The 22500-nt window shown below is 40.2% G+C and overlaps 2 protein-coding genes and 1 long non-coding RNA gene across 5 annotated transcripts in view; 1 reads left to right on the top strand and 2 right to left on the bottom strand.

Annotated features, from left to right (window-relative positions):
- esr2b (estrogen receptor 2b) overlaps positions 1–884 on the top strand; it is a 25942-nt gene extending 25058 nt beyond the window's left edge. For 2 of the 3 annotated variants that reach the window (XM_083540464.1, XM_083540465.1), the window contains one exon: positions 563–884. In XM_083540464.1, the coding sequence (XP_083396590.1) occupies positions 563–643 (81 nt within the window). In that variant the 3' untranslated portion in view covers positions 644–884. The remainder of the gene's footprint in view (positions 1–562) is intronic. The other variant, XM_083540466.1, reaches the window with a different exon arrangement.
- A 784-nt stretch (positions 885–1668) lies between these two features.
- syne2b (spectrin repeat containing, nuclear envelope 2b) overlaps positions 1669–22500 on the bottom strand; it is a 112693-nt gene continuing 91861 nt past the window's right edge. The window contains 20 exon segments of the mRNA XM_083540557.1: positions 1669–2407; positions 2491–2531; positions 2767–2958; positions 3038–3166; positions 3249–3449; positions 3532–3740; positions 3816–3936; positions 5331–5425; positions 5870–5938; positions 6260–6545; positions 6628–6822; positions 7062–7199; positions 7417–7599; positions 7703–7853; positions 7948–8135; positions 8299–8461; positions 13873–14039; positions 18587–18745; positions 20017–20172; positions 21127–21228. Of these exon segments, the coding sequence (XP_083396683.1) occupies positions 2209–2407; positions 2491–2531; positions 2767–2958; positions 3038–3166; positions 3249–3449; positions 3532–3740; positions 3816–3936; positions 5331–5425; positions 5870–5938; positions 6260–6545; positions 6628–6822; positions 7062–7199; positions 7417–7599; positions 7703–7853; positions 7948–8135; positions 8299–8461; positions 13873–14039; positions 18587–18745; positions 20017–20172; positions 21127–21228 (3144 nt within the window). The 3' untranslated portion in view covers positions 1669–2208.
- LOC310725566 lies at positions 4208–5323 on the bottom strand. Its single transcript, XR_014533429.1, has 2 exons — positions 5191–5323; positions 4208–5061 (listed from the first exon to the last, which is right to left on the bottom strand). It is a non-coding gene; the product is annotated as an uncharacterized lncRNA (long non-coding RNA).

The following is a 22500-nucleotide window of genomic DNA, read 5'->3' as shown; positions in this document are numbered from 1 at the left end:
TAGCAGGGTGTTCAAATACTTATTTTCCTCACTGTATATATATATATATATATATATATATATATATATATATATATATATATGTATATAAAACGTAAATACAAAACAATTGAATAACCTTGTGAAGTAGATTAAAAATGAAATTTCACTTTAGTGGTAGGGGTTATTTAATCTTTTTCTTGTCCCCATATCTGTAGTGAGAAAACAGGCAAACAGCGTGCTAGTTAGAGTAACCAAAACCCCACAATTGTCATAAAGCTCAGGAACCAGTACGCAATGAATTTACTGCAACACTAACAGGATAAAATAGACTTTACAGCAGTAGCGCACCATTTTAGAGTGAAGTTTTTATTTGGGTGTATCTGGTAGTACAGAAAATGCAGTATATTACACTACAGTCCAAATAACTACATTCTGTGTTTTTTTTATTTTATTTTGCACTACTGGTCCCTCCATCCCTTCCTCTTTTACTCTGTGGTGCTACGTTCCTCTGAACTGAGGAGAGATGTTAAATGGTACTAAATACGAGCAGGTTCTTTTCTGTTCCTTTCCTCCACAAAAGGATCAGGAGTGTGTGACACAAACTACGCAACGGATCTGCCCAAGCGCCTTCGTTTATGAAATGCCCTGGACTTTATACTGACATGACAGCTGAGGTAACGCACAACTTTTCCAGTTTCACCCAACAGACCACAAACCACATTTATAAAACAAATAACTTTTTTGTAGATTTTTAAAGCCAAGGTCCAGAAATCTCAACACCAAATCTGCTGTTTGTGCCACCGTCTCATCCGCTGTAAATAACCTGACTGTATTACAGAACTTGTTTAGAAACTACAAAAAAAAACTGAATGCAATGAAGATGTTTGCTGTTTCTTAAATGTTGTTTTTTTTTAAGGCCTGGATACTCTAGCCTGATTTTGCTTCGGCAGTGTGGTTACTTTTACAGTCAGCCTTAATCTGACTGATGGGTCGGTTTAAAAAAAAAAAAAAAGTTTCATAATTTAGGCTTTATATCTATTTAACTGGTTCTTTATCGTTTTGAAATGAAATTTAATGTAGCATGCTTGAAAATATTTGAAACTCTGATTCTCCTTTTTATAAGTAGTCCACATTAAAGTGAGGATTTTTGCCCATGATTTGATATTTCTGTTAGAGCTTCTGAGCAGAAAAAAGTAGCCAAATCTGTAGAATTGCAATACTGCAGCCACTTTTTTTTTTTTGGTGTTTACCGAAATTAACACTTTTAAGCAAAAACCTCTTAAAGGTTCAAATGTTTTATGCAATGCATATACTTACGTAAAATGTTGCATGCCTAGAGACTGTAGTTTATGACTGATGAGCAATGCAATATTTGCACTAGTGCCCCATCTAACTTCTGAACCACATGGTAAAGCGATAAATAGGATCATGGTTTACATGTTGCACTATTTAACTATGGTTAACAAATTAGTGAAAAAAATGAGTGTATTCAGGTCTTAAATGTGGAAGTGTTTATATGTGATTTCTCTCCGTGTGCATTCTGTCTCAACACCATTCTGCTGATAAAAGGGAAAAATGTGTAAATAACTTAATAACGACCTGTATAAAATGTGTCGATGCGTAATTTATGGGGTTGTAAAATCGCTGTAGTCGTCAGTGGCACGCTTAAACGTTCTCGTCAGCCTGTTAGATAAAAGGCAAACAGCTTTATTTGTCAAGAAATACAAATTGACTTAAAACTTCATCATAATCATAAATAGTTAAATCTGTACACACTGTTTATTCTCGTCTGTACTGTGGCTATCATTGGGTGCCAGACAGTCTATTGGGGGAAATAAATAAAATATCATTATTTTCATTGTTAAATATCTATAGAACATCAACGTTTGGTAGTCCAGCAGATGTAAAGACAAAATACAACCCATACACAATCTAATATCGCTCATCAACACTTCACACTGTCAGTAGTGGTTTTTATACACACATTAAAACACAAAACTCCACTTGAGTTTTTCCTCTAATAAAAAAAAAAATACACACAGCTGGAGCTCAGCACACACCCCAAGCCATTTTACAAGTATTGTATGTAAATATAACATTTAATTATGTAAAACTGATTTATAACTAGGCAATGTGTAGTTTGCATTTTTTGTGTGTGTGTGTGTGTGTGTGTGTATGTATGTATTTTCACATTGACAGTCACAAAAATGTATTTGGATTGGTTGCTTATGTGGGAGGAGGGCCATTGGTGTAACGCAGCATGGGGTAGAAGGAGCGGGCAAAGTTATTGGACAGGGCACAGCTGTAATCATACTCGGATGTGGGCACCAGGCAAGCCAGCACCAACAGCAGCAGGAAAAGCAGGTGTAGAGGAAATGCAGCTCGCAAAACCCGGTATAGAAAAGGCCGGCCTGGAGAAACATCCCTGCAAAGATAAAACAGTGTGGCATAAATGGGGCTTTTTTTTTTTTTATTATTATGTTTGTCATTCTAACTTTTATTACATACTTCGCCTGTACAGAGGGTCTTCTCTCCACAGCTCTCGAGTCCTGCAAGTAAGAGAGTAAAACTTGAGTTCTGTGTGTAATCTAAGTATGGTATGTTCAAGTGTGCTTACAAACTACCCCCCCTCCTCCTCCTCTCTGGGTGGGGTTTAAACAAATATTTTAGGCCCTCAGTGATGCCGTTTGCTTAGACCCCCACCCAGAGAGGAGGATGAGGGGGTAGTTTGTAAGCACAATTGAACATATACACTTCCACCCCACAAACAAGTCTTGTACTTACCAATCTGGACTCAAGTATGTTGAGGTCATGGCTGATCTGTCTGAGAAGGAGGCGGAGCTTGTTGTTAATGACATGCACCTTCTCCTTGGCCTCCATGCTCTCTTCACCCTGCTCTGCATGAAGGATGTGGGAGGAGATCTGCTGCAGTGACTGCACCTCTTCCTCTCGGCCCAGGAGCGCACACTGGACTGCCTGCATGCACACAAATCCACTTTTGTCACAACAGCGGCACAGGGTCTTAAAAAAAAAAAAAAGACAGCTCCACACCCACCTTCAGTGCATCTCTGTGCTCCTGCAGTACATGAGCATCCACGCTGAGGTCATGAATGTTCACCATGTAGCGCTGACTCTCGGCTCGAGCTAGCCACAGCAAGAGAGAGTGCAGAGTCTCGTGGAATTCCTGAGGGTTAAAGGGCAGAGGTCAGTACACTGCTGCTGTTGTTTTTTTGGCACCTGAAACATTAGTGTTGAGTTTCTCCAACCTGACACTGCAAGAGCTCAAGGTGCAGCTGGTTCTCCCAAGTGTCCAGAACACCACAGGCCTGCGTCCATTTCTGATTGGCGGCCTGAAGCTCTGACTTCAGTTCTTGCACCTGCGCCCCTTCTTCTAGCAAGAGTTGTTGCCCCGTCAGGTTCACCTCAATCATACGAGCCTTGTAGCTGCCCAATGTCCTTTGGCTTGCCTTGAAGGATACAGTACAATGTCATTATATCTTCTGCCCACTTGTAGAGAAGACAATCTAACGATATGAACACGGATCGTACCTTGAGCAGGCAGATGCTGTTCTTCATGTCTTTAATGCTCGGGTGCTCGTTTCCTCTCTCTAACCTCTCCAGTTCAGGAAGCACAGAGTCCAGCCAGCTTGTGATTTCTCTGAGGTCAGAAGTCAACCTGTGGTGATCTTGCTGAATTCCCAGATCCTCGATGTTGTACTGGGGTTGAGCCTGGAGAAGCTCCCACCTCTCAATTACTCCTAACAGTAAAAGTGCATGTTATTTATATAAACAAAGAGGAACTTATCACCAGTGGAAGTGGCAGACCCACACACCTGTCTGTTTGTCTGCAGATGAGAGTATGGTCAGGCCCTCGAATGACTCGTCATCGTTCAGTATGTGTTTGACTCGCTTTACGTTGTCTATGTTCTCTGTGCACTCAGACATCAGCTTAGCCTGCAAACACAAAAGACCTGAAGTACAACACCTGAGATACCTGCGTGTTTCTCACTTCGTGAGGAGTGCATTCTGTACTAACTACTGATAAGACTGATCTGTGGTTTCGGCCCTCATGGTGGTACTGCATACTTTTGCAGTGGGTGTGTCTTCAACCCCATATTTTATACACAGGTTTGCGCTCATCTTTTTCCTTCATGAAACCATGTGAGCGACTGCTGTTTCTGTCTAATGTACTCTATTAGGCAGTGGTGGACAAAGTGCACAAACCAAGTAGTTGAGTTATAGTAGAGATACACGCCAATAATACTCCAGTAAATGTGCTCCCTTTTAACTTTCACTTCAGTAAAGTACAAAAGTATTGGCCTTCCAAAGTACTATGATTTATTATGGCTATAATGTTCCTATTATAATAAAAAAAAAAACAGATCTATTAATAGGATGATATTAATGAGTCAAACACTCAACACTATCTAATACAATTATCATGAGCCCAAAACCTTTTCAACTACTTAAAAAAAAAAACACAAATAAATGAAAATGTTCTGCTTGCTGCTGAATTGTATGTCTGTGTTAAGTAGACCACCAAGTGCCAATCAAAACGCGCTCTACCCTGATTGGTGACTTGCTGTGTGCTTGACCAGTTACGTTTTTATCCACACACAAATAACAAAATGTAGTTGAGTAAAAGTCTCCCCAACTGGAAATACGGCAGTAAAGTACAGATACATTATGTTGAAACGTTCAAAAGTGTGGGCTCACGTAACTAAGCGACACCAGTAGCAGATGCAATATACTGTATGTAATAGTGTAATAGAGAACAAAGGAGGCAACACTAGTAATATAATGAAACATTTACAAACAAAATACGCTTCTACCGCCGTCATCTCCCGTCTCCAACTGCAACTCTCCTGCCTCTGCCAATGGTAACATTTATTATAAAATAATTAAGAACTATATTTTGCGTGTTTTTTATCGAGTACCCATTTTAAAAACTTTAAGTTTATTAATCAGTTGTGGCGAGTATGATCTAACCTAGCTAACTGCATCAGAAAACCCAATATCTGTTCACCTCTATTTCAATTATTTTATGCTGAGGTAATATCTCTCTCTCTCTCTCTCTCTCTCTCTCTCTCTCTCTCTCTCTCTCTCTCTCTCTCTCTCTCTTTTAAGGGCCATTTCATTTTAAATATGTGATTTATGTGCTTTTGTTAGCTTATAGGTATTTGTAAAGTTCAGTAGTTATAAAATAACTTTTTGCACTAAATTATAGAAGGTAGAATTGATAACAGGATCTGTAAGTGTTATCGGTACCGGTTTTGATGTAATGTAAACAATGTAAACGATACACTTTCCTACTCTCTATACAGACTAATGTTTACGTGTATACGTACATATCCCTCAGGATGGTAAGCACCACTGATGTGTGTAGGGCTGGCGGTCAGGCTGTGGAAGATGCGTTTCCTGTCCTGCCAGCTGGGCTCAGTCACTGAGAAGGGCAAGAGACATTATTAAGTCACACTGTATTCAAATACTTAAGTGAAATAAACTGCACTGCAGAAACACAGATGAAGAGGATGAAAATGTTCAGTGTTGTCAATCAGCCAAGAGGTGTTGTGGTTCCTTATTCTAATTACAAATTAAAGCTAATAATTAGCATGCAAAGAGTGTATGATGTAGAGTTACATTGTGTTAGGAAAATGATAAAATAACTTTTAATGCAGTTTGTTGCTAAATTTGGTCATAAAAGTTACTCGTTCTCCACATCAGCCTTGTTACTCCAGTCTGTGAAGCAAACATACCTTGGCAGATTTTCTAACAAAGAACTTTTTAGGGGACTTAAACACTGATACACTGAGAGGGGGCAGGTTATAATCCATGCTCAACACTCAGGGGTACAGGGGTGTATAGCATGCAGCAGGCTTCAGCCTACCAGCTGCAGCATTCAGAGCTCGATCTGTAGCTTTAATAAAGGACTCAGAGCTCTCAGTGACCTGGACATCTGTAACAGAGGAGCGGCACACACACGGTCCAGTCACAAAGCCCTCTAAAAATATTCACGCTGTAGAACAGCCGATGCTACAGAAGATAACCAGGATGTCTGCGGTTTTATAATTAAACATACTACTGCAAACAGCAGATGAATTGATAGAGGCTTTTTTTAAATACACCTTTCGTTGAGTATTTTGAACAATACAAAAATATATCCAAATAAACAATTTCAAACAATTATAAAACAGGTGGAAGTTTTTTTTTCACATCATTATAATTTAGAGGAGGATGTGGGTTTAATTATATGTACTTAAATTATCTGGGAATTTACCTGAGAGGGCGCTGTAATACGTAGCCTCATCTTCGTCCTCGGGCGATGAAGATCCGCCCACGTCCACTGTGTGGTCCCACTCGAGCGGTATGGAGTCCACACTGACCGGTGACTCTCGGCCCGATGGCTCGAGTGGGTGAGGGAGGAGGAGACACGCTGAGGGCTGGGCAGATAACGGTGTCACAGCTTCCTCCGTGTCAACGTCCCTGTCCCACACGCCGCTCAGCTCTAACGAGTCCTCCATATCCGGCTCTCTATCTGAGAAATCGTGCTCGTCTTCCGCGACCTGAAGGAGAAGTACTGACTGTTAAAACACACTTTTCCCCTGAGCAATAGAGCATGACTGTGTGTGTGTGTGAGAGACGGACCGGACGTGTGCTGACGAGGCGATGATGAAAGCGTGCGACTCTGCTGAACACCTCCTGACAGTAAGAGTGCATCTCCTCCAGCTCATCCTCGATTAGCACGGCATCCAATGGGCAGCTCTTCTGTATCAGTTTCTCTCCGAACACAATCAGAGAATCGATCTCATTTGTGTTCAGCATGATCTCCTGCTGGAACACCTACATGGCACACACACGTCACAACAAATGCCTTCCATAAAAATATTTTTTTTTTTATATCTATTTCAAAAAAATTTAATTCTATTTTCAATTCTCCAGTAAAACACACAAAAGCCTTTTCCATGGTATTAAATGGTTCTGATCAGAACAGTTTACATTCAGCATAAGAACCTTCTGTGTTCAACGTTTATTTAACAAGAAGTGTGCAGGTTAAGTGTAAAGGCGAGTCGAGCACTGACTTTGAGTTGTCTCATCTTGTCGTGGATGTCACTTTCAGAGAAGTGCTCGACGTTGGTGAGCTGCAGGTCCATCTCGGTGAGCCACACCAGAACCGCGTCCCTTGTTCCCTCAAACTCCTCCCTCTGAGCAGTGAAGTGCTGCAGAGAGTAGAACAAAACAGATTCTGTCAGCACTTGGGTTTTTCTAAATAGTTTTTTTTTTTATATGTTTTATGCCTAAAGTTTAAAAGACGAAATATTTTACGCTATAAAAAAATTTTCACACAGAGCTGTAATCTGTTATATGAAATGCATGGCAAGATAATGCATGTTAAACATCAATGAATATCAACATGAGACCGTGTAAATCCTGTACCTTGAGTCTGCGGATGATGGCGCTGACTCTCCTGTGCAGCTCGTCCCAGCGCTGGTTCCCCTCGTTCACCATCGTCTTTAGTTTGCAGGCCGTGTCTGTGCGGTTCTCCCGGGCCAGGCGGCGGTACTGCTTATTCACCAGCTCCAGCTGTGTCAGACGCTCGTGGACCTGCCGCTGGAATGCCTGTGTGTGAAAGTGAGACAAGATTTGTAAATTACTAACCTGCACTTCTAAACAGTGCTAATGTGTGAAATAGCCAATTTTTTTTCGAACATCAAGATCTCACCTCAAACTTTTTAAGCTCCTCCTTGGCGCATGTGTAGAGGACGTCGGTGCTGGCCGGGTTCGCCGCAGTGCGCTCTGCCATGCTCAGCCAGTCCTCGAAATGCGAGTAATCATCTAGAAACTTACACCAGAGGCGCCACGTCTCCTCGATCCTGCAGGGGGCGACACAGCTGATTAGCCCTAGTAACTTAGCAAAATAGTAAAATAACTGGTGTGTGTGTGTGTGTTTGTGTGCATCTCAGTCACCTCATTCTCCTCTCCATGGACAAAGCGCAGATGTTTCTCCAACGACGGTCCAGGCTGTGTGTGGTCTGCTGGATGGAGTCGTTCTCAATATCACCGCTGCAGGCATCAGCATCGTGCAGCAACATGTCGCACAGCGTAAGCACAGATGCCACGCCCTCCGTGTGCTGCTCAATGTCCTTCTGCAGCTCCTGGACAAAATAAATAAATTAATCGGGAAGACGATGGACATTCCTGCATCATAGTTTTTGTCACTCTGGGTTTTTGTTTTGGACGAGACGTTTTATTTTAAGTTACAATGCATCAGTCTGATCAGGAAATCAGGATGAGGAGTGTGTGTGTGTGTGTGTGTACCTGTTGTTCGGTGAGTTTGCACTGGATTTCATCGCCGTGACACACACCGAACACGATGGGTTTGGTGAGCTCCCCCTCTATATGTGAGAGCCACGTGCGCAGGTTGCTCATGTTCTTGTCCAGCTGCTGCACCATCACCAGAGTCTCCTTCAGCTTCCTCACCCTGTACATATCAATCAAATCATCCGTCAGTTACATCATCATCATTTCCAGCTTCATTATCAAACTAATCTCACATCTGGCATCTGATTCTTACAGGATAAATATAATTTGTTTAAATCAGTTACACAAGAATTGTTTTGAAAAAACTGTTTTATATTAATGAGTTCATATAACACTTTATGACACCAGCTGTTTAGGGGAAAAGGGTCAGAAGTTGCTTTATAAAAGTTAGTGTTTGAATGTATCCTGTGGTAGTTCACGCTGCAGAAGCCGAACTGCATTAGTGAAAAACTGGCTGAATTCAGTTTGGCTTGCAAGAACATTCATATTCAACTAAAACCAGAACTATACCACTTAATCCCCTAAAACAGATACAGACTTAAAAAAACAAAAAAAAACTTACTGCAGCACTGTAAATATAACAAATATTCCTAAAACCAAAAATCATTCCAGTCAATTCAACATTTTATTGTTATGCAGTGCATCCGTTAAGTGCTGCGAAATGTTTTTTTCCCACATTTTGTTATGTTACAGCCGTATTCGAAAATGGATTCAATTAATTATTTTCCTCGCAATTCTACAATCAGTACTCCATAACGACAACGTGAAAGAAGTGTGTTTGAAATGTCATGTGCCTTTTACTGAGGAGTGGCTTCCGTCTGCCCACTCTACCATACAGGCCTGACTGGTGGAATGCTGCAGAGATGGTTGTTGTTCTGGAAGATTCTCCTTTCCCCACAGAGAAACACTGGAGCTTTTTCAGAGTGACCATCAGGTTCATGGTCTAAAACTGACTAAAACCCTTCTCTCCCGATCGCTTGGTTTGGCCGGGCGGGCCACTCCAGGAAGAGTCCTGGTGGTTCCAAACTTCTTCCATTTACACATGATGGAGGCCGCTGTTCTTATTGGGACCTTCAATGCTGCAGAATTTTTTCTGTTCCCTTCTCCAGATCTGTGCCTCGATACAATCCTGTCTCGGAGGTCTACAGACAATTCCTTGGACTTCATGGCTTGGTTTGTGCTCCGACATGCACTGTTAACTGTGGGACCTCATATAGACAGGTGTGTGCCTTTCCCAATTATGTCCAATCAACTAAATTTATCAAAGGTGGGCTTTCATCAAGTTGTAGAAACACCTCAAGGATGATCAGTGGAAACAGGATGCACCTGAGCTCAATTTTGAGTGTCATGGCAAAGGATGTGAATACACAGAAGAATGCAGTGTAGTCTGGATTAACACCTGTGTTCCTGTTAACACAAATCAGGACAAAAGCACTAACTGTGTGTGTGTGTGTGTGTGTTTTGAAATATCATGCTGGAGCTCCTGAATCTCTACCCAGATAGTTTAGGAACCAGTCTTTAATGAGTTGAAGTGGTAAGAAATTAAGTTGCAACATCACCACAACAGCCTCTCTGTGTTTACATCGCGAGTCCATTCATCCTCAAATCCGCACGGTGCCTGAACATTGGTCGTGACCTGTTTTCAGAAAACGGCTTGACGCAATGGACGTTTCATCGAAACAGTCATGTGACCAGGAACCAAAACAAATCCTTAGAAATACTGGATTACGTGGCAGTGGACGTGCTGCATCCATTTACTCTGATGCAGTGTTTAGTGTTGTGTGTGCACGATACTGCAGGGAATCTCTCGACACTTTAATCTTAAAGATTATATATTAGATGAGCACACGGAATGAGTACACAATGCTGTGCATGCAATTAAAATACCCATACCATCCTCTGTGTATGTGTGTATTTGCCTCATGCATGCATGCTAGTGTACCATCATGCACTGGTGTTAGCATTAGCCTGCCTGTTGAGTATATGTGTGTGGCTGCTGCTAAAAACACAACCCATCCCCCCAACAGCACCCCACTGACTCTGCATTTATAAATGTGTCGGTCGTGATAACGAGCAGGTGGTACGTACTCACAGACCGGTGAAGCTACTTCCAGGTTCTCTCTTGTAAGTGTTAGCATTTTCTGATCTGCTGCTGCAGATGGTCTGTCACTTTCTGCACCTCCCTCCCCTCCCCTTCCCTCCCCTTCTCTCTACCCGTACAGTGTGGTCAAGAATGCGTAAGTAGGTATGAAACATACGTCATCTTTTTAGAGCACGCACAGATTCACACACACACACACACACACACGCAGCTCTGCATGGATTAAGCCTCTATAAAGGATGAATATGCGTGCGCACAATATTACATTCCAACACACAGAGGTGTTTAACTAACACAATCATTTTTCTTTTTCCGTACAATTTTTATTTTATTGACACCATTCTAAATGTCCTGCATCTGCACATCTAAAAATACACTACACTTCCTGTTCATAAAATTATGTGTTTTTTGAACACCCTATTAAACATTTAGTCCCCATTTGCTGTTGGAAAGATGTTCCACTAGATTTTGTAGTGGTAGGAGATTTGTGCTCATTTAGTCACAAGCGTGTTAGTATAGTCAGATACTGATGTAGGTGAGATGAGAAGGTCTGGGGTGCAGTCAGTGTTCACATTCATCCCTAAGTTTTTTTCTTTTTCTTTTTCTTTTTTTTACAGGGGTGAGGTCAGAGCTTTATATCTGGCCACACAAGATTTTCCACTCTAACCCATGTAAAGCAGATCTTCATGGAGCTGACTGGGTCAATGGGGAAATTTAATGCTGCTTCTTCTTTCGGCTGCTCCCATTAGGGGTCGCCACAGTGGATCATCCATCTCCATACCCCCTGTCTGCCTCTTTCACCCCAACCACCTGCATGTCTTCCCTCACCACATCCATAAACCTCCTCCTTGACATTCCTCTTTTCCTCCCTTCTGGTGGCTCTATCTCAGTGGTAGCTCAGTGGTTAAGGTGCTGGGTTACTGATTGGAAGTTTGAGAGTTCAAGCCCTGGTATCACCAAGCTCCCACTCTTGGGCCCCTGAGCAAGGCCCTTAACCCTCTGTGCTCCAGGTGCGCCGTATCATGACCGACCCTGCGCTCTGACCCCAGTTTCCAAGCAAGCTGGGATATGAGAAGAACAAAAATTCACCGTGATGTAATGTATATGTGACAAAGTCTATTCTATTCTATTCCTACCGATATACCCCATGTCCCTCCTCTGCACATGTCCAAACCATCTCAATCTCGCCTCCCTTACCTAGTCTCCAAAACGTCCTACATGCGCTGTCCCTCTGATAAACTCATTACTAATCCTGTTCATCGTCATCACTCCCAATGAACATCTCAACATCTTCAGCTCTGCTACCTCCAGCTCCACCTCCTGTCTTTTACTCAATGCCACTGTTTCTAAACATACATACTACTGCTCCAAACACATTCTATATAATTGTGTACCTCCAGCTTTATTCAGTTCCAACAGTTCAGTGAAGAACCATATGGCTTGAAAAGTCAACTGTCCCAATACTTTTGTAAACACAGTGTATGTGTGTATGTAAACAAACAGACTTTGTTCTAAATAATTAATCTTGCCCTAACATGGCAGTAAGAGCTCAGGGGTCACATGATTATCTAATAAAATAAAATAGGTCTTAAAAGATTAAAGAAGAATTGCTTGATAGTGTGTGTTTGGTTGTGTGTGTGTGTGTGTGTGTGTGTGTGTGTGTGTGTGTGTGTGTGTGTGTGTGTGTGTGTGTGTGTGTCTGTCAGTGGGCAGCAGATGTCCTTAACACTACATCTGCCTTCAATGCAATAATAATGTATAAAATGATCTAGACAGCCTGGGGTCCAGTCCACAATGGGTGCTCCGTCTCAGCCAATAGGAAGATAGTTTGAAAACAGGACAGTGAGTCTGATTGGCACAGAGACACAATGGTGTCAGACAGAGGACTTGCGGGACAGCGGGTGGACACAAAGGCCTGAGGCAGCTGCCTGCCATGAGTGTGTGCCATGTCACTGTGATTTGGGGTGACAAAAAAAGTCAACAGGTCTGAGTCATGTCCTCTAATCCAAACACACACATGGAACAATCCGCTGCTCAGATATTTCCAATCTGTTTATGCAACCACGTGCAACGATGTAGAAACAAGTCCAGCTGCACCAAATCTGCTTTGTAAAGAGACTTGAAAATAAACTTTTAATAAATCAAATGATGATGGGAAGTGATAAAAGTGACCTGTAGTACGAGAGAGGCTCGGCATCAGGTCACACGTCACCCAAAACCACTGATCCGCAAAGCTACTTTTAGCTTCTCTCAGTGCAGACTGTGTCCGACTACAAACATGACCAGATTTGTTTGTGGGTTACAGGATCAGCAGGTCACACGTTCAGTTCACCGTCTGTAATGTGATTTCAGACTAGACGCAGTTCCTCCAGCTGATCGGCTTACGGTAAAATCTTTTCTTCTCCAGAAAACAAGTGGCACGCTCTCAACTGGGAGCAACTATTATAATACTCAAATACTCTCCTGACACACTGCAAGTTTTCGCTATATACATTTAAGACATAATAATTTGACAATAGTTTATGTTAATATTTACTGTCATAGAAACTGAACCAGATTTTTACTCTTCTTACACTGGTAACGTTTAGTAGTATGAAGATTGGTCTGGTATCCATCTTGATAAATATTTTCAGGCTTAGAAGATTTCACTTTGTATGTTGGTGTGTGTTGCGCAAGTAGTGTACACCGGCTGCAAAGGATATACAGTGTACTAAGGTAACAATACAGTAATTTAGTCCAATCTCTATATAATTGAGATTTGTCCACAATAAAGCATGGATCATGCTTCATGTCTCTATATAATCCTATATAACTTTAAAGACATCATTGTATAATTACAACTGTATACAAATATTTAATAATGCTTTTGGGTATTCTGTAATCATTTCTGGTTTTAAATGACCAAAACTTAGATGACTGATGATCTTTGGCAGACATTTTCCGTCTTGTTATTACACAAACTAAATTCTCCAACAGAATTGTCGTACTGACAAACTGACAAGAGCCAACCCTGGGAGCACGAGGGTTATAAATAAACAGGGTGAAGAAAGAAAGATGTGTGATAGATAAGTGGAGAGGATAAGTGAAGGGTCTATTGAGAGAAACTTTTACACAGAGCCAAGATACTAAAAAATTGGAACAAAGGTGAAGCTGATGAGACATTTCAGATCAGCCTCTCAATTTTTAAAGCTATTTTTTCTTCTTTTTAGTTTTTAGTCTGTGCTAAAGGGAAGGTTTTGGGCCATCAACACAGAATCCTAGAAATTATCTGGATTCTGGATAGCAGTAATAATTGTGGTGATTTGGTTACTATAGTGAATAGGTGAATGTGTTTACTCACAATCCATGTGCAAAATAACAACCTTTTTACCAAATAAGACAAAAACATCACTAACAACATCACCCAACTGTGTGTGTGTGTGTGTGTGTGTGTGTGTGTGGGCGGGCATAGGCTGATAAAGGTTTATCACCTGGCCTCGATGTGGTTAAACAGGTGCTGCCAGCGTTCGTTGATGCCTTTGATTTTGTCGTTGATCTCGCTCTCCTTGGTCTTGTTGCTGGCCGTGATGAGCTGCTCTCCAAGCTGCTTCAGATGAGTCTTGTTCTCACTGAACAGGTTGATTTCCTCTATGCAGTCCTACACAGGCAGGGCAGAAAAAGACACAAATTCATCATCAGTTTACTATGAATTTTTTTGTTTTGTTTTTGTTTTTGTTTTGTTTCAAACATTGATTTGAAGTCAGAACCATGAATCAGTTAAAAAATAGCACAGCGGCATACTTTAGTGATGCTGTGTTATGAAGTCAGACTTCTAATAAATGAGTACAATTCTATATTGAATTTCTCAGAGGAAAAACAACCAATTACTCCATTTTTAGTCTAGATCAAGTCAGTGTTTTTTTTTTTTCCCTCTTCTTACTCTCTCTCTTTTTTCTTTTGGGTTCTTCTCATCTAACAGAGATGGCTAAAGTACACACATCATTTACTTAAGTGGAAGTACAGCTACTCATGTTTTAAAATACTTGGGTAAAAGTTGAAGTACTGATTAAACTTTTTTACTTAAGTGAAAGTAAAGAAGTTTTGGCTTTACATCTTTCTTTAGGGATGTATTTTTTATTTTTAATAGGTTGAAAAGAAAGATAGACCTGCTCTAAATAAGCTTCATAGCCTGTCCTCACCAATGGTTCAATGGGTTAAGGTTGGTATCTCGCTGGTGGTGGGGATCATGGTTCAAATCCTACTTTCTTCCTGTTATTTACAATGTGGGTTCAACTTGTGCTACTTACATCTGTATTCGCTTCCTACAGCTTTCTTTACTGTTAAATTCTTGTGTTAATGGTTTGAAAAGAATGATAGACCTGCTCTAATCAAGCTTCCCATCCTGTTTTTTTCTGATGGCTTCGTGGGTTAAGGCTGGTACTTTGCTAATGTTGGTGGTCAGGGTTTAAACCTGGCTTTCTGTCTGCTATTCATGAGGTAGGTTAAATTCCTGATTCCTACATCTTCATCTTCTTGTTTTGATGGGTTAAAAAGAAAGATAGACCTGCTCTAAACAAGCTTCCAAGCTTGTCCTTCCTGATGGTTAAGTGGGTTAATGCTGGTGCCTCGCTAATGGTATGAATCAGGGTTCGAATCCTGCTTTGTCCCTGCTAGTCACGTCATGGGTTTGCTTCCTACGTCTGTCTTTAGCATTATATTCTTGTGTTGATGGTTTGAAAGAAAAGATAGACCTGCTCTAAACAATCGTCGCAGCCGGTCCTTCCCGATGGTTCAGTGGGTTAAGACTGGTATTTCGCTGTTGGTGGGGTTCAGGGTTCGAATCCTGCTTTCTGTGTTTCTGTCTGGTCTGAATTTCTTGCTTAGAAGCATGAAACGAAGGATAAACCCCCCCCCAAAAAAAAAAAAAAAAAAAGAAGGTGTGTTGTGGGACTTGATGGCTTTGTGATAAAAGCCTTGCCTCTGAGCTCAGAGGTTGCTGGTTCGAATCTGGCTTGTCCCCACACTGGGTAAGCTGTGTGGAAAGTAGTGTCTGGTGAGCAATGAGGTAGTTGACTGTAAACAAAGGCTGTGAAGACCTGCTGCTTCACAGCCTCAGAAAAAGTGAGGGTGATAGTTTTTGGCAGAATTTTTTTCCTATATATGCAAAACTAAGTCAATACCTTTTTGAACGTTTTTGCTTCATAACCCCCTGTTTTCAGCTTCTCAGACGCCGGGGCGGCAGATGCCTGGATATTGCCCCCCTGCTTCAGGATACACCCTCCGAAACCACATCCAACCTTCCACGCAGCCATTTCTGACACCTTCCTTAGTGCAGCCACCAGAACCTTCCACACTCTTAACTTTGAGCCCTGGCCGGGGTTTGAACCGGCAACCTCTCAACCCAGAGGTAAAGCTGTTCCAATTGAGCCACAGGATCTCCTGCAAGAACCTGATTTTTAGGACCTTTTTTTAGGACCTTTTTAAAAACTTTTTAAACAATTTAAAGGAGAGCTAAGGGGTAGGAATCGAACCGGGTGAGTCAGATAGCAGCGACCACTTCACTGACCATTACACCAACACAGGAGAGGCAAACAAGCCTTTGCTTATTAGACTCTTGGCTTTTTTATAGTTAGGAGACCATTGTTTTCGCTTAGATAATGATGGTAGAGGGTCAAAACTTCTCCTTCCTGTACATTCTCTCAGTAACTCGAAGTCTATGAGAAGTGACTCAGGTACAAGAACCACATCTCCAACACCTGCACCACTGATATACCATGATTTGCCAGCAACCAATTTTAATGATCTTTCATTGTTCTGTTTTTAAAAACTTTTTATAATGTTCAATATGAAACTAGAGGTAAGAATAGAACCAGGGAAGTCTTTCATCATAGATCACTAATGGCATTACTTCAAAACTCAAAACTTTGTTAGACATGTAAATAAGCAGGAAAGACAGAGACAAACAGACACAGACACTGCTTTAGAAAGAGTGAGAAACAAATAGAGAGACAGCAAGAGAGAGACATATACAGTGAGACAGAGACATTTACTAAAAGAGACACAGAGACAATTAGATAGAGAAAATAGAGACAAAGATAGCGAGATATAGCCACTTCCTGTTGGGAGTGTTTATCCCGAGCGACACCTAATGATCTCATTTACTAAATGAGCAGTAGTGAGTTAAGGGCTTGCTCAGGTGCCCAAAACTGGCAGCTTGGAGGTGTTAAACATGTATCATATTTACAGCAAGTGATATATATGTAAGCATATGTACAGTGATTAAATATAAAGGCTATATCAGTGCAGAGACGTGTGGACATCATTTAGAGCTTTTGCTATGTTTCCACATGGACAGTTAATGAGGTGATACAGGAGAAAGAGCACCTCTTCAAGTCAAGTCAGGAAGCTTTTATATATATATATATATATAAAATTATAGACATTTTACAGATTTAAATGATGTATTGTTTTTATCTGTACGATCAATAAAGACAATAATTTAAGTTTGTGTCGTCATTATGAGGGAAAAACACACAAAACGGCACCCAGAGGGTAAATTGTGAGAATCATGGCCGATTTTGGTGTTTGATTTGAGACTCAGAAATAAAACAAAAGTTTACTGATTAAAAATATTTTTATCTGGAGTTAATATATTTATTTTATATCTAAGTAAAGAAAGAAAAAAATTTTGTGCCGTTTAAAATAATTTTCATTTTGAAAATTAACCCTAACCCTAACCCTAACCCATAATTTTCATAACCCTAACCCTACCCCTAACCCTATATATATATATATATATATATATATATATATATATATATATATATATATATATATATTAATATAAAACTAATTAAAAATGTTGTTACCTAATGAATATGTCCAGGCTGAAGATCCACATATAGAACACAAGCAGAGAAAAGATGATGATGATCAGAAATGTGTCTGTTCTCAGTCATGTTTACATCACTGACTCCTTTAGTCTCAGTCACGTTAACCCCAAACTTCTTACTGCCTTCTGTGGTGAGTGAGAGTCCGTACTTTATACGAAAGTGGATTGAACGCGCAGTAACAGGAAATCGGTTGTTCGGGTGAAATCGGCACGCAGTGAAAAAAAATAAATAATATTTCACCAAATCAATGGTTTAAAATTAAAGTAACGAGTCTGTTTTGAAAATGTAAGAAGTAAAAAGTACAGATATTTGTGTAAAAATTTAATGAGTAAAAGTAAAAAGTTAAAAATAAATAGTGGCGTAAAGTACTGATACCGAAAAAATCTACTTAAGTACAGTAACGAAGTATTTGTACTTCGTTACTTCCCACCTCTGTCATCTAATGACTTAAATGAGCTATCAATGCCAAGTTCCCACTGGGATACCAGTTCACATGAGCTTTCTCATGATGCTGGCCAAATGCTCCTTTGTGATGTGGGTGAGGCAAGTGTGAGAATCAAATACGAGTTTGCTTCCAAAGTCGTTATGATCTTCAGCATTCAAAAATGATCTTTTCTTTTACACTCACCAGTGAAACTTTTTTACTTCTACACTGCCTGTTCTCCATCCAAGTCAGCAAACCTCTTCAAGCCTATGACCAGAGTGCAAGGACAGCGGGTGTGTATACGATTTTGCAAGTTAGGACGGACTGGCAGGAGTCCTTGGGGTTTAGTTACACTTTGCTCCTTTTTCATCATTAGAGGATAAAATGAAATTGATGCATGCCAAGTTTTCATGAACTCCCAGACACACACCCACACACACGTTTGAAAGTAATATTAATGCAACAGTTCAGCCAAATATTACTGATATTAATCTTATTTATTGCCAGCAGATTCCTTTATGAGGTTGTCAGTAGTTTAATAGGCTTGTGATTACTGACTCACAAGGAACTTAAAAATGGACAAAAGAATATGAAATCGAATCAATTTCTTCCTCAGCACAGTTAGGGTGTGTGGCCCTCAGACTGAAGGAAAGTCAACCAGTTAAAATTAGGGTTAAGTAATTACTACTTAATTCACAATGAGCTAATCCTAATGTAATTACTGAGTTTTTAAGTTGTATTCCTTAGTAGTTAATAGTAATAACAATAAGTGTTGATAAAGGGCGTTACAGATGTGGTTAATCTTTAGTACTGTAGTGTGACCATTCAGGAATCTGGTTTCTGTGTGTGTGTGTGTTTTAACTGTTTAAACCCAGAGTGTCTAGTTACCTTTTTCAGCTTCTCCACCATCTCCTCAATGCTGAGCTCAGCGCTTTGCGTCATCTTGTTCTCCATCTGCGTAAGCCACTCACACAGCTCCCTGTTCTTTTCATTGAAGATTATCCAAGCGTTCAGCCGGTCAGCAATCTCCTGCTTACGTGACGACACCTACACAAACAAACACACGCGCAAATATTCTCCTGTCAATACCTTCATGAAAATAATGGAATTGCAATATATTAACACCATGATACATTAATTTCGACAGCATTGTGAATACTATCGGGTGTTTAGAATTGCCTATTTTTTCAATGATATTATATTTTGACTGTATTACGTGATCATCTACGCATTGTGTGTATGCGTGTGTGTGGGTGTGTCTAGATTTATAATTGCATTTGGAGACTAAATTCTAAAATGTAATTCAGTCATTCAGCCCCAAACAAAAAAAACTTGCTTTAGTTCAACTTCCAGCCAAACATCTCCATGTTATGTATTTAATCCTATCACATTCTAACTTTCTGCAACACTGAGGCTGCTAATTAACTGGCTTTCACTCCAAACCGCTACATCAATACACAACACGACAAGCTTTAATCAAAACAGCTGCCATTTTCAAACTTGGACGTTGCCAAGCAACACACACACATATGCACACACTTCGGCGTGCGGCAGCGACTCGGAGTGTGTGATTTGTTACACAAAAGGGCCGTGAACTCCTGCTCCTATTCATCCCTCTCTCACACTTTAATGAGTCTTTCTTACTCTCTCGGTACCATCTGTCCATCCATTGCGATGCTAATGAAGCATTGGAACCCCCCTCCAACATCGGCCCCAAACGCACAACCTGCCGTGTCTCACACAAGTCAGCAAGGCAAGACAGGACAAAAAGTCTCCAAAGTGCCGAATTTGTTACACTATCCTAACCTAGACTTTGTGTAATTTTTTTCCTCCAGTGACCAAAACATGTGTGCTCTTATATACAATCATGGTGACATACTTTACATTCCTTTACTTAAGTTGTGTGTTTTTGCACCGTCAGTCCAACCAGTACTCAAAACGTGCAACTCAAAATTGCAGGAATTGTGATTGATATACAGTAATCACTATAACTGCACATAAACAAGAACACACTCTTTATGCTGTCTAAAATTAGGACAATCAAAAAGCTCCTCCCCATAATAATAATACTGTGCATTCTAAATATCACAATGTACACACACATACGTATATATATTCACACATAAACAAACAAGTCTGGTCATGTTTCAGCCTTGAGTCATGTTTCAGCCTTGAGTAAACCTCATGAGAGATGAGTGAGGCATAAAAAGCAATAGAGATCAATATTACTGTGCTGTTAGCCACATAAGACAGGACCGTGTGTGTGTGTGTATGTGTGTGTGTGTGTGTGTGTGTGTGTGTGTGTGTTTGCCTCTTACCTTAAGGCATAGTTCCTCCCACTGGCTGTGCAGATGCTCCTCTTGCTCTCGCAGCATCAGCACGTCCTCGTTGATGATGTATTGAGACACATCCATCTTCATGCTGCTGGCTTCACACAGACTCACAGCCCAGTCCTCCAGAGAGTCCTGAAGCTCCTGCATAACATCACATACACCAAAACTCTGACACAGCACTCAAAACTCTGACACTCGGCTCACGTCAACGTTCAGTCGGAATCTCACTGTCTCTTACTCACTCACACACACACACACACACACACACTGACTCTCTCAGTGACTCGCTGCTGCCGGCCCTCTCACACTAATCCCCTCCTCCACCTCTCTGTTCTCTCTCTCACTGAGGATTACAGGTTTCCAGGAAGTTGGGGGAGGAGAAGAGCAGAAAGAAAGCAAACGATTAGGGCTGTAACGAGCCTGACGGGATGACAACGTTACAGCTGATCTGAGACCAGTTTCACATTTCTGCTCATGCTATGTAATTTTGTGAGGCTGATCAAGAGCCAGAAACCTGTAAGAAGGACCACTGGACCAGCATCATGAACAGTGTTTTTTTTTGTCACACTTCAATATTTATTTATTGTTAAGCACTTTGGAAGCATGTTAGTTATTGAACCTGCTTCAATATTCAAAGCTCCTTATCGGAGACAGGAAGTAGCATCAGATTTTATCAGCTGCCCCACCAGCTGGCCCGGTTTGAAAAAAAGTGACTAACAAAACAAAGTGAAAGTGAATAAAATTTTATGCAGTTCAATTGCATGGTCCAAAGCAGGAATAATACTTTTTAATCCTGCTTTTGACCATGCAATTAAACTGCATAAAATTGTATTCCCTATATGAACTTCACAACCATTTTTTCACAAACCTCTTCCTAAATTATAAAAACTTAGTTACATAGTTACTGAATTAGAAGTTAATTCAGAACACCTGAGCTAGCTAACGTTAACACTTACACTTCTTCTAAAAACAAACATGAACACAAGAATGACCATCAGCATCCAAACATCCTAAGTGTACACCAAACTCATCTGGTCTGATCAACTATATTTGGGGTATACATTTAAATGATTACCAGTACACATGTGTATTTACCTTAATCAGCTCTTCCTCCATCCCCTGCTTTTCCATTCTAATTTTGAGCTCTTCTAGACGCTTTGACAGTTCGTCTAGCCGGCCCGTACAGCTTTCCCACGTCTGAAACAGACACAGGATTCAGTAGGGCACATGCAAAAAAGAATCATTATTAGAGTGTGTAGAAAGGTTCAAAGCATGTGCTGAGACGGTGAGTTCCCATAATTTCAAGGTCTAAACTCAGGGTCAACAGCGTTTCTGCAGGTTTCACAAAGACTCAATTTAAGACTACAGTATATAAGATCATTTAAGACTATTTATTACCTTTAAGAATACAATTTAAGACCAATATCACATCATCAAAAACGCACAAACATGTTGTTAGTAACTGGTTTAAACTAAGCTATAAATAGATTTTTTCAAGCAAAGTATCACTTAAGTTGCACTTCCACCATGGAAACTAACAAACAAAAATATTCTAAAGTGTATTAGAGTATAAGAGTATAAAGCATTAGAGTTAGCGGTATATGAACATCGAAACATCGAAACCTGTTTGAAATTATTTAAGCCAATTAAAGACTTTTTAAGGGTTACAATATTGATTTTTTAATTTTAGACTTTTTAAGACCCTGCAGAAACCCTAGTCAAAGTCGGAGTAAAAACACAGACCTACAGAAAACAATGTGACCTACTGTGCAATAATTTGGGGTTAGGTGGCCCTATTGTTAAACCTGTAATTTATTTATTTAAACAAACTTTAAAAGTAATAGATCAGACAAATAATTGGCATCATTGTCAAATTTTTTCAAAGGTCTAACTTAAGTTTTGATAATCTTTTAAAGTTTTAATTTATTAGGACATTATTTTAATCTGTATATGGCCTTGTCGCTGATGTAATCTGTTGAAGACCACTGGGGCAGTAAGTGGGAACTGTAAAGTCAGAAGATGCAGAACTACTGTGGGTCAGTCATCCTTTTCAGTATAAGGGTCACATCTATGGAACACGATGCCTGTTAATCTAAGTTGCAAACAGAACGAACAGTTTTCGCTATAAAGTTGAAACAAGGGATGAAATCTTTACAGCGATGTTAACGTAATAATCTTATTCTAGCTGGTTAAGTTTATATTTCCTTTTTTTGAACAAGCTGATTTATATTATGTTTGTGACATTGCATAATGTTAAATATGTGCTTAAGTATGTCACTGTGCTATTGTTATTTAGACACAACATATACATATAAAGTTATATACTTGTGTATATTATTTGTACTTGTTTTGTTTTTTGTGATGATTGTTTTCTTTTTTTTTTCGTTGTTGTTTTGACCTTACGTAAAAAGCATAACCAGGGATGAGGGCTGCAAACTAGCTTTATGCTATATGCCCTATGTACACGGC

This window comes from Silurus aristotelis (genome assembly GCF_946808225.1).
Source record: "Silurus aristotelis genome assembly, chromosome: 4".
NCBI lineage: Eukaryota > Metazoa > Chordata > Actinopteri > Siluriformes > Siluridae > Silurus > Silurus aristotelis.
Note: the sequence above shows the minus strand (reverse complement) of the source record. Positions and strands in the feature narration are given on the sequence as shown.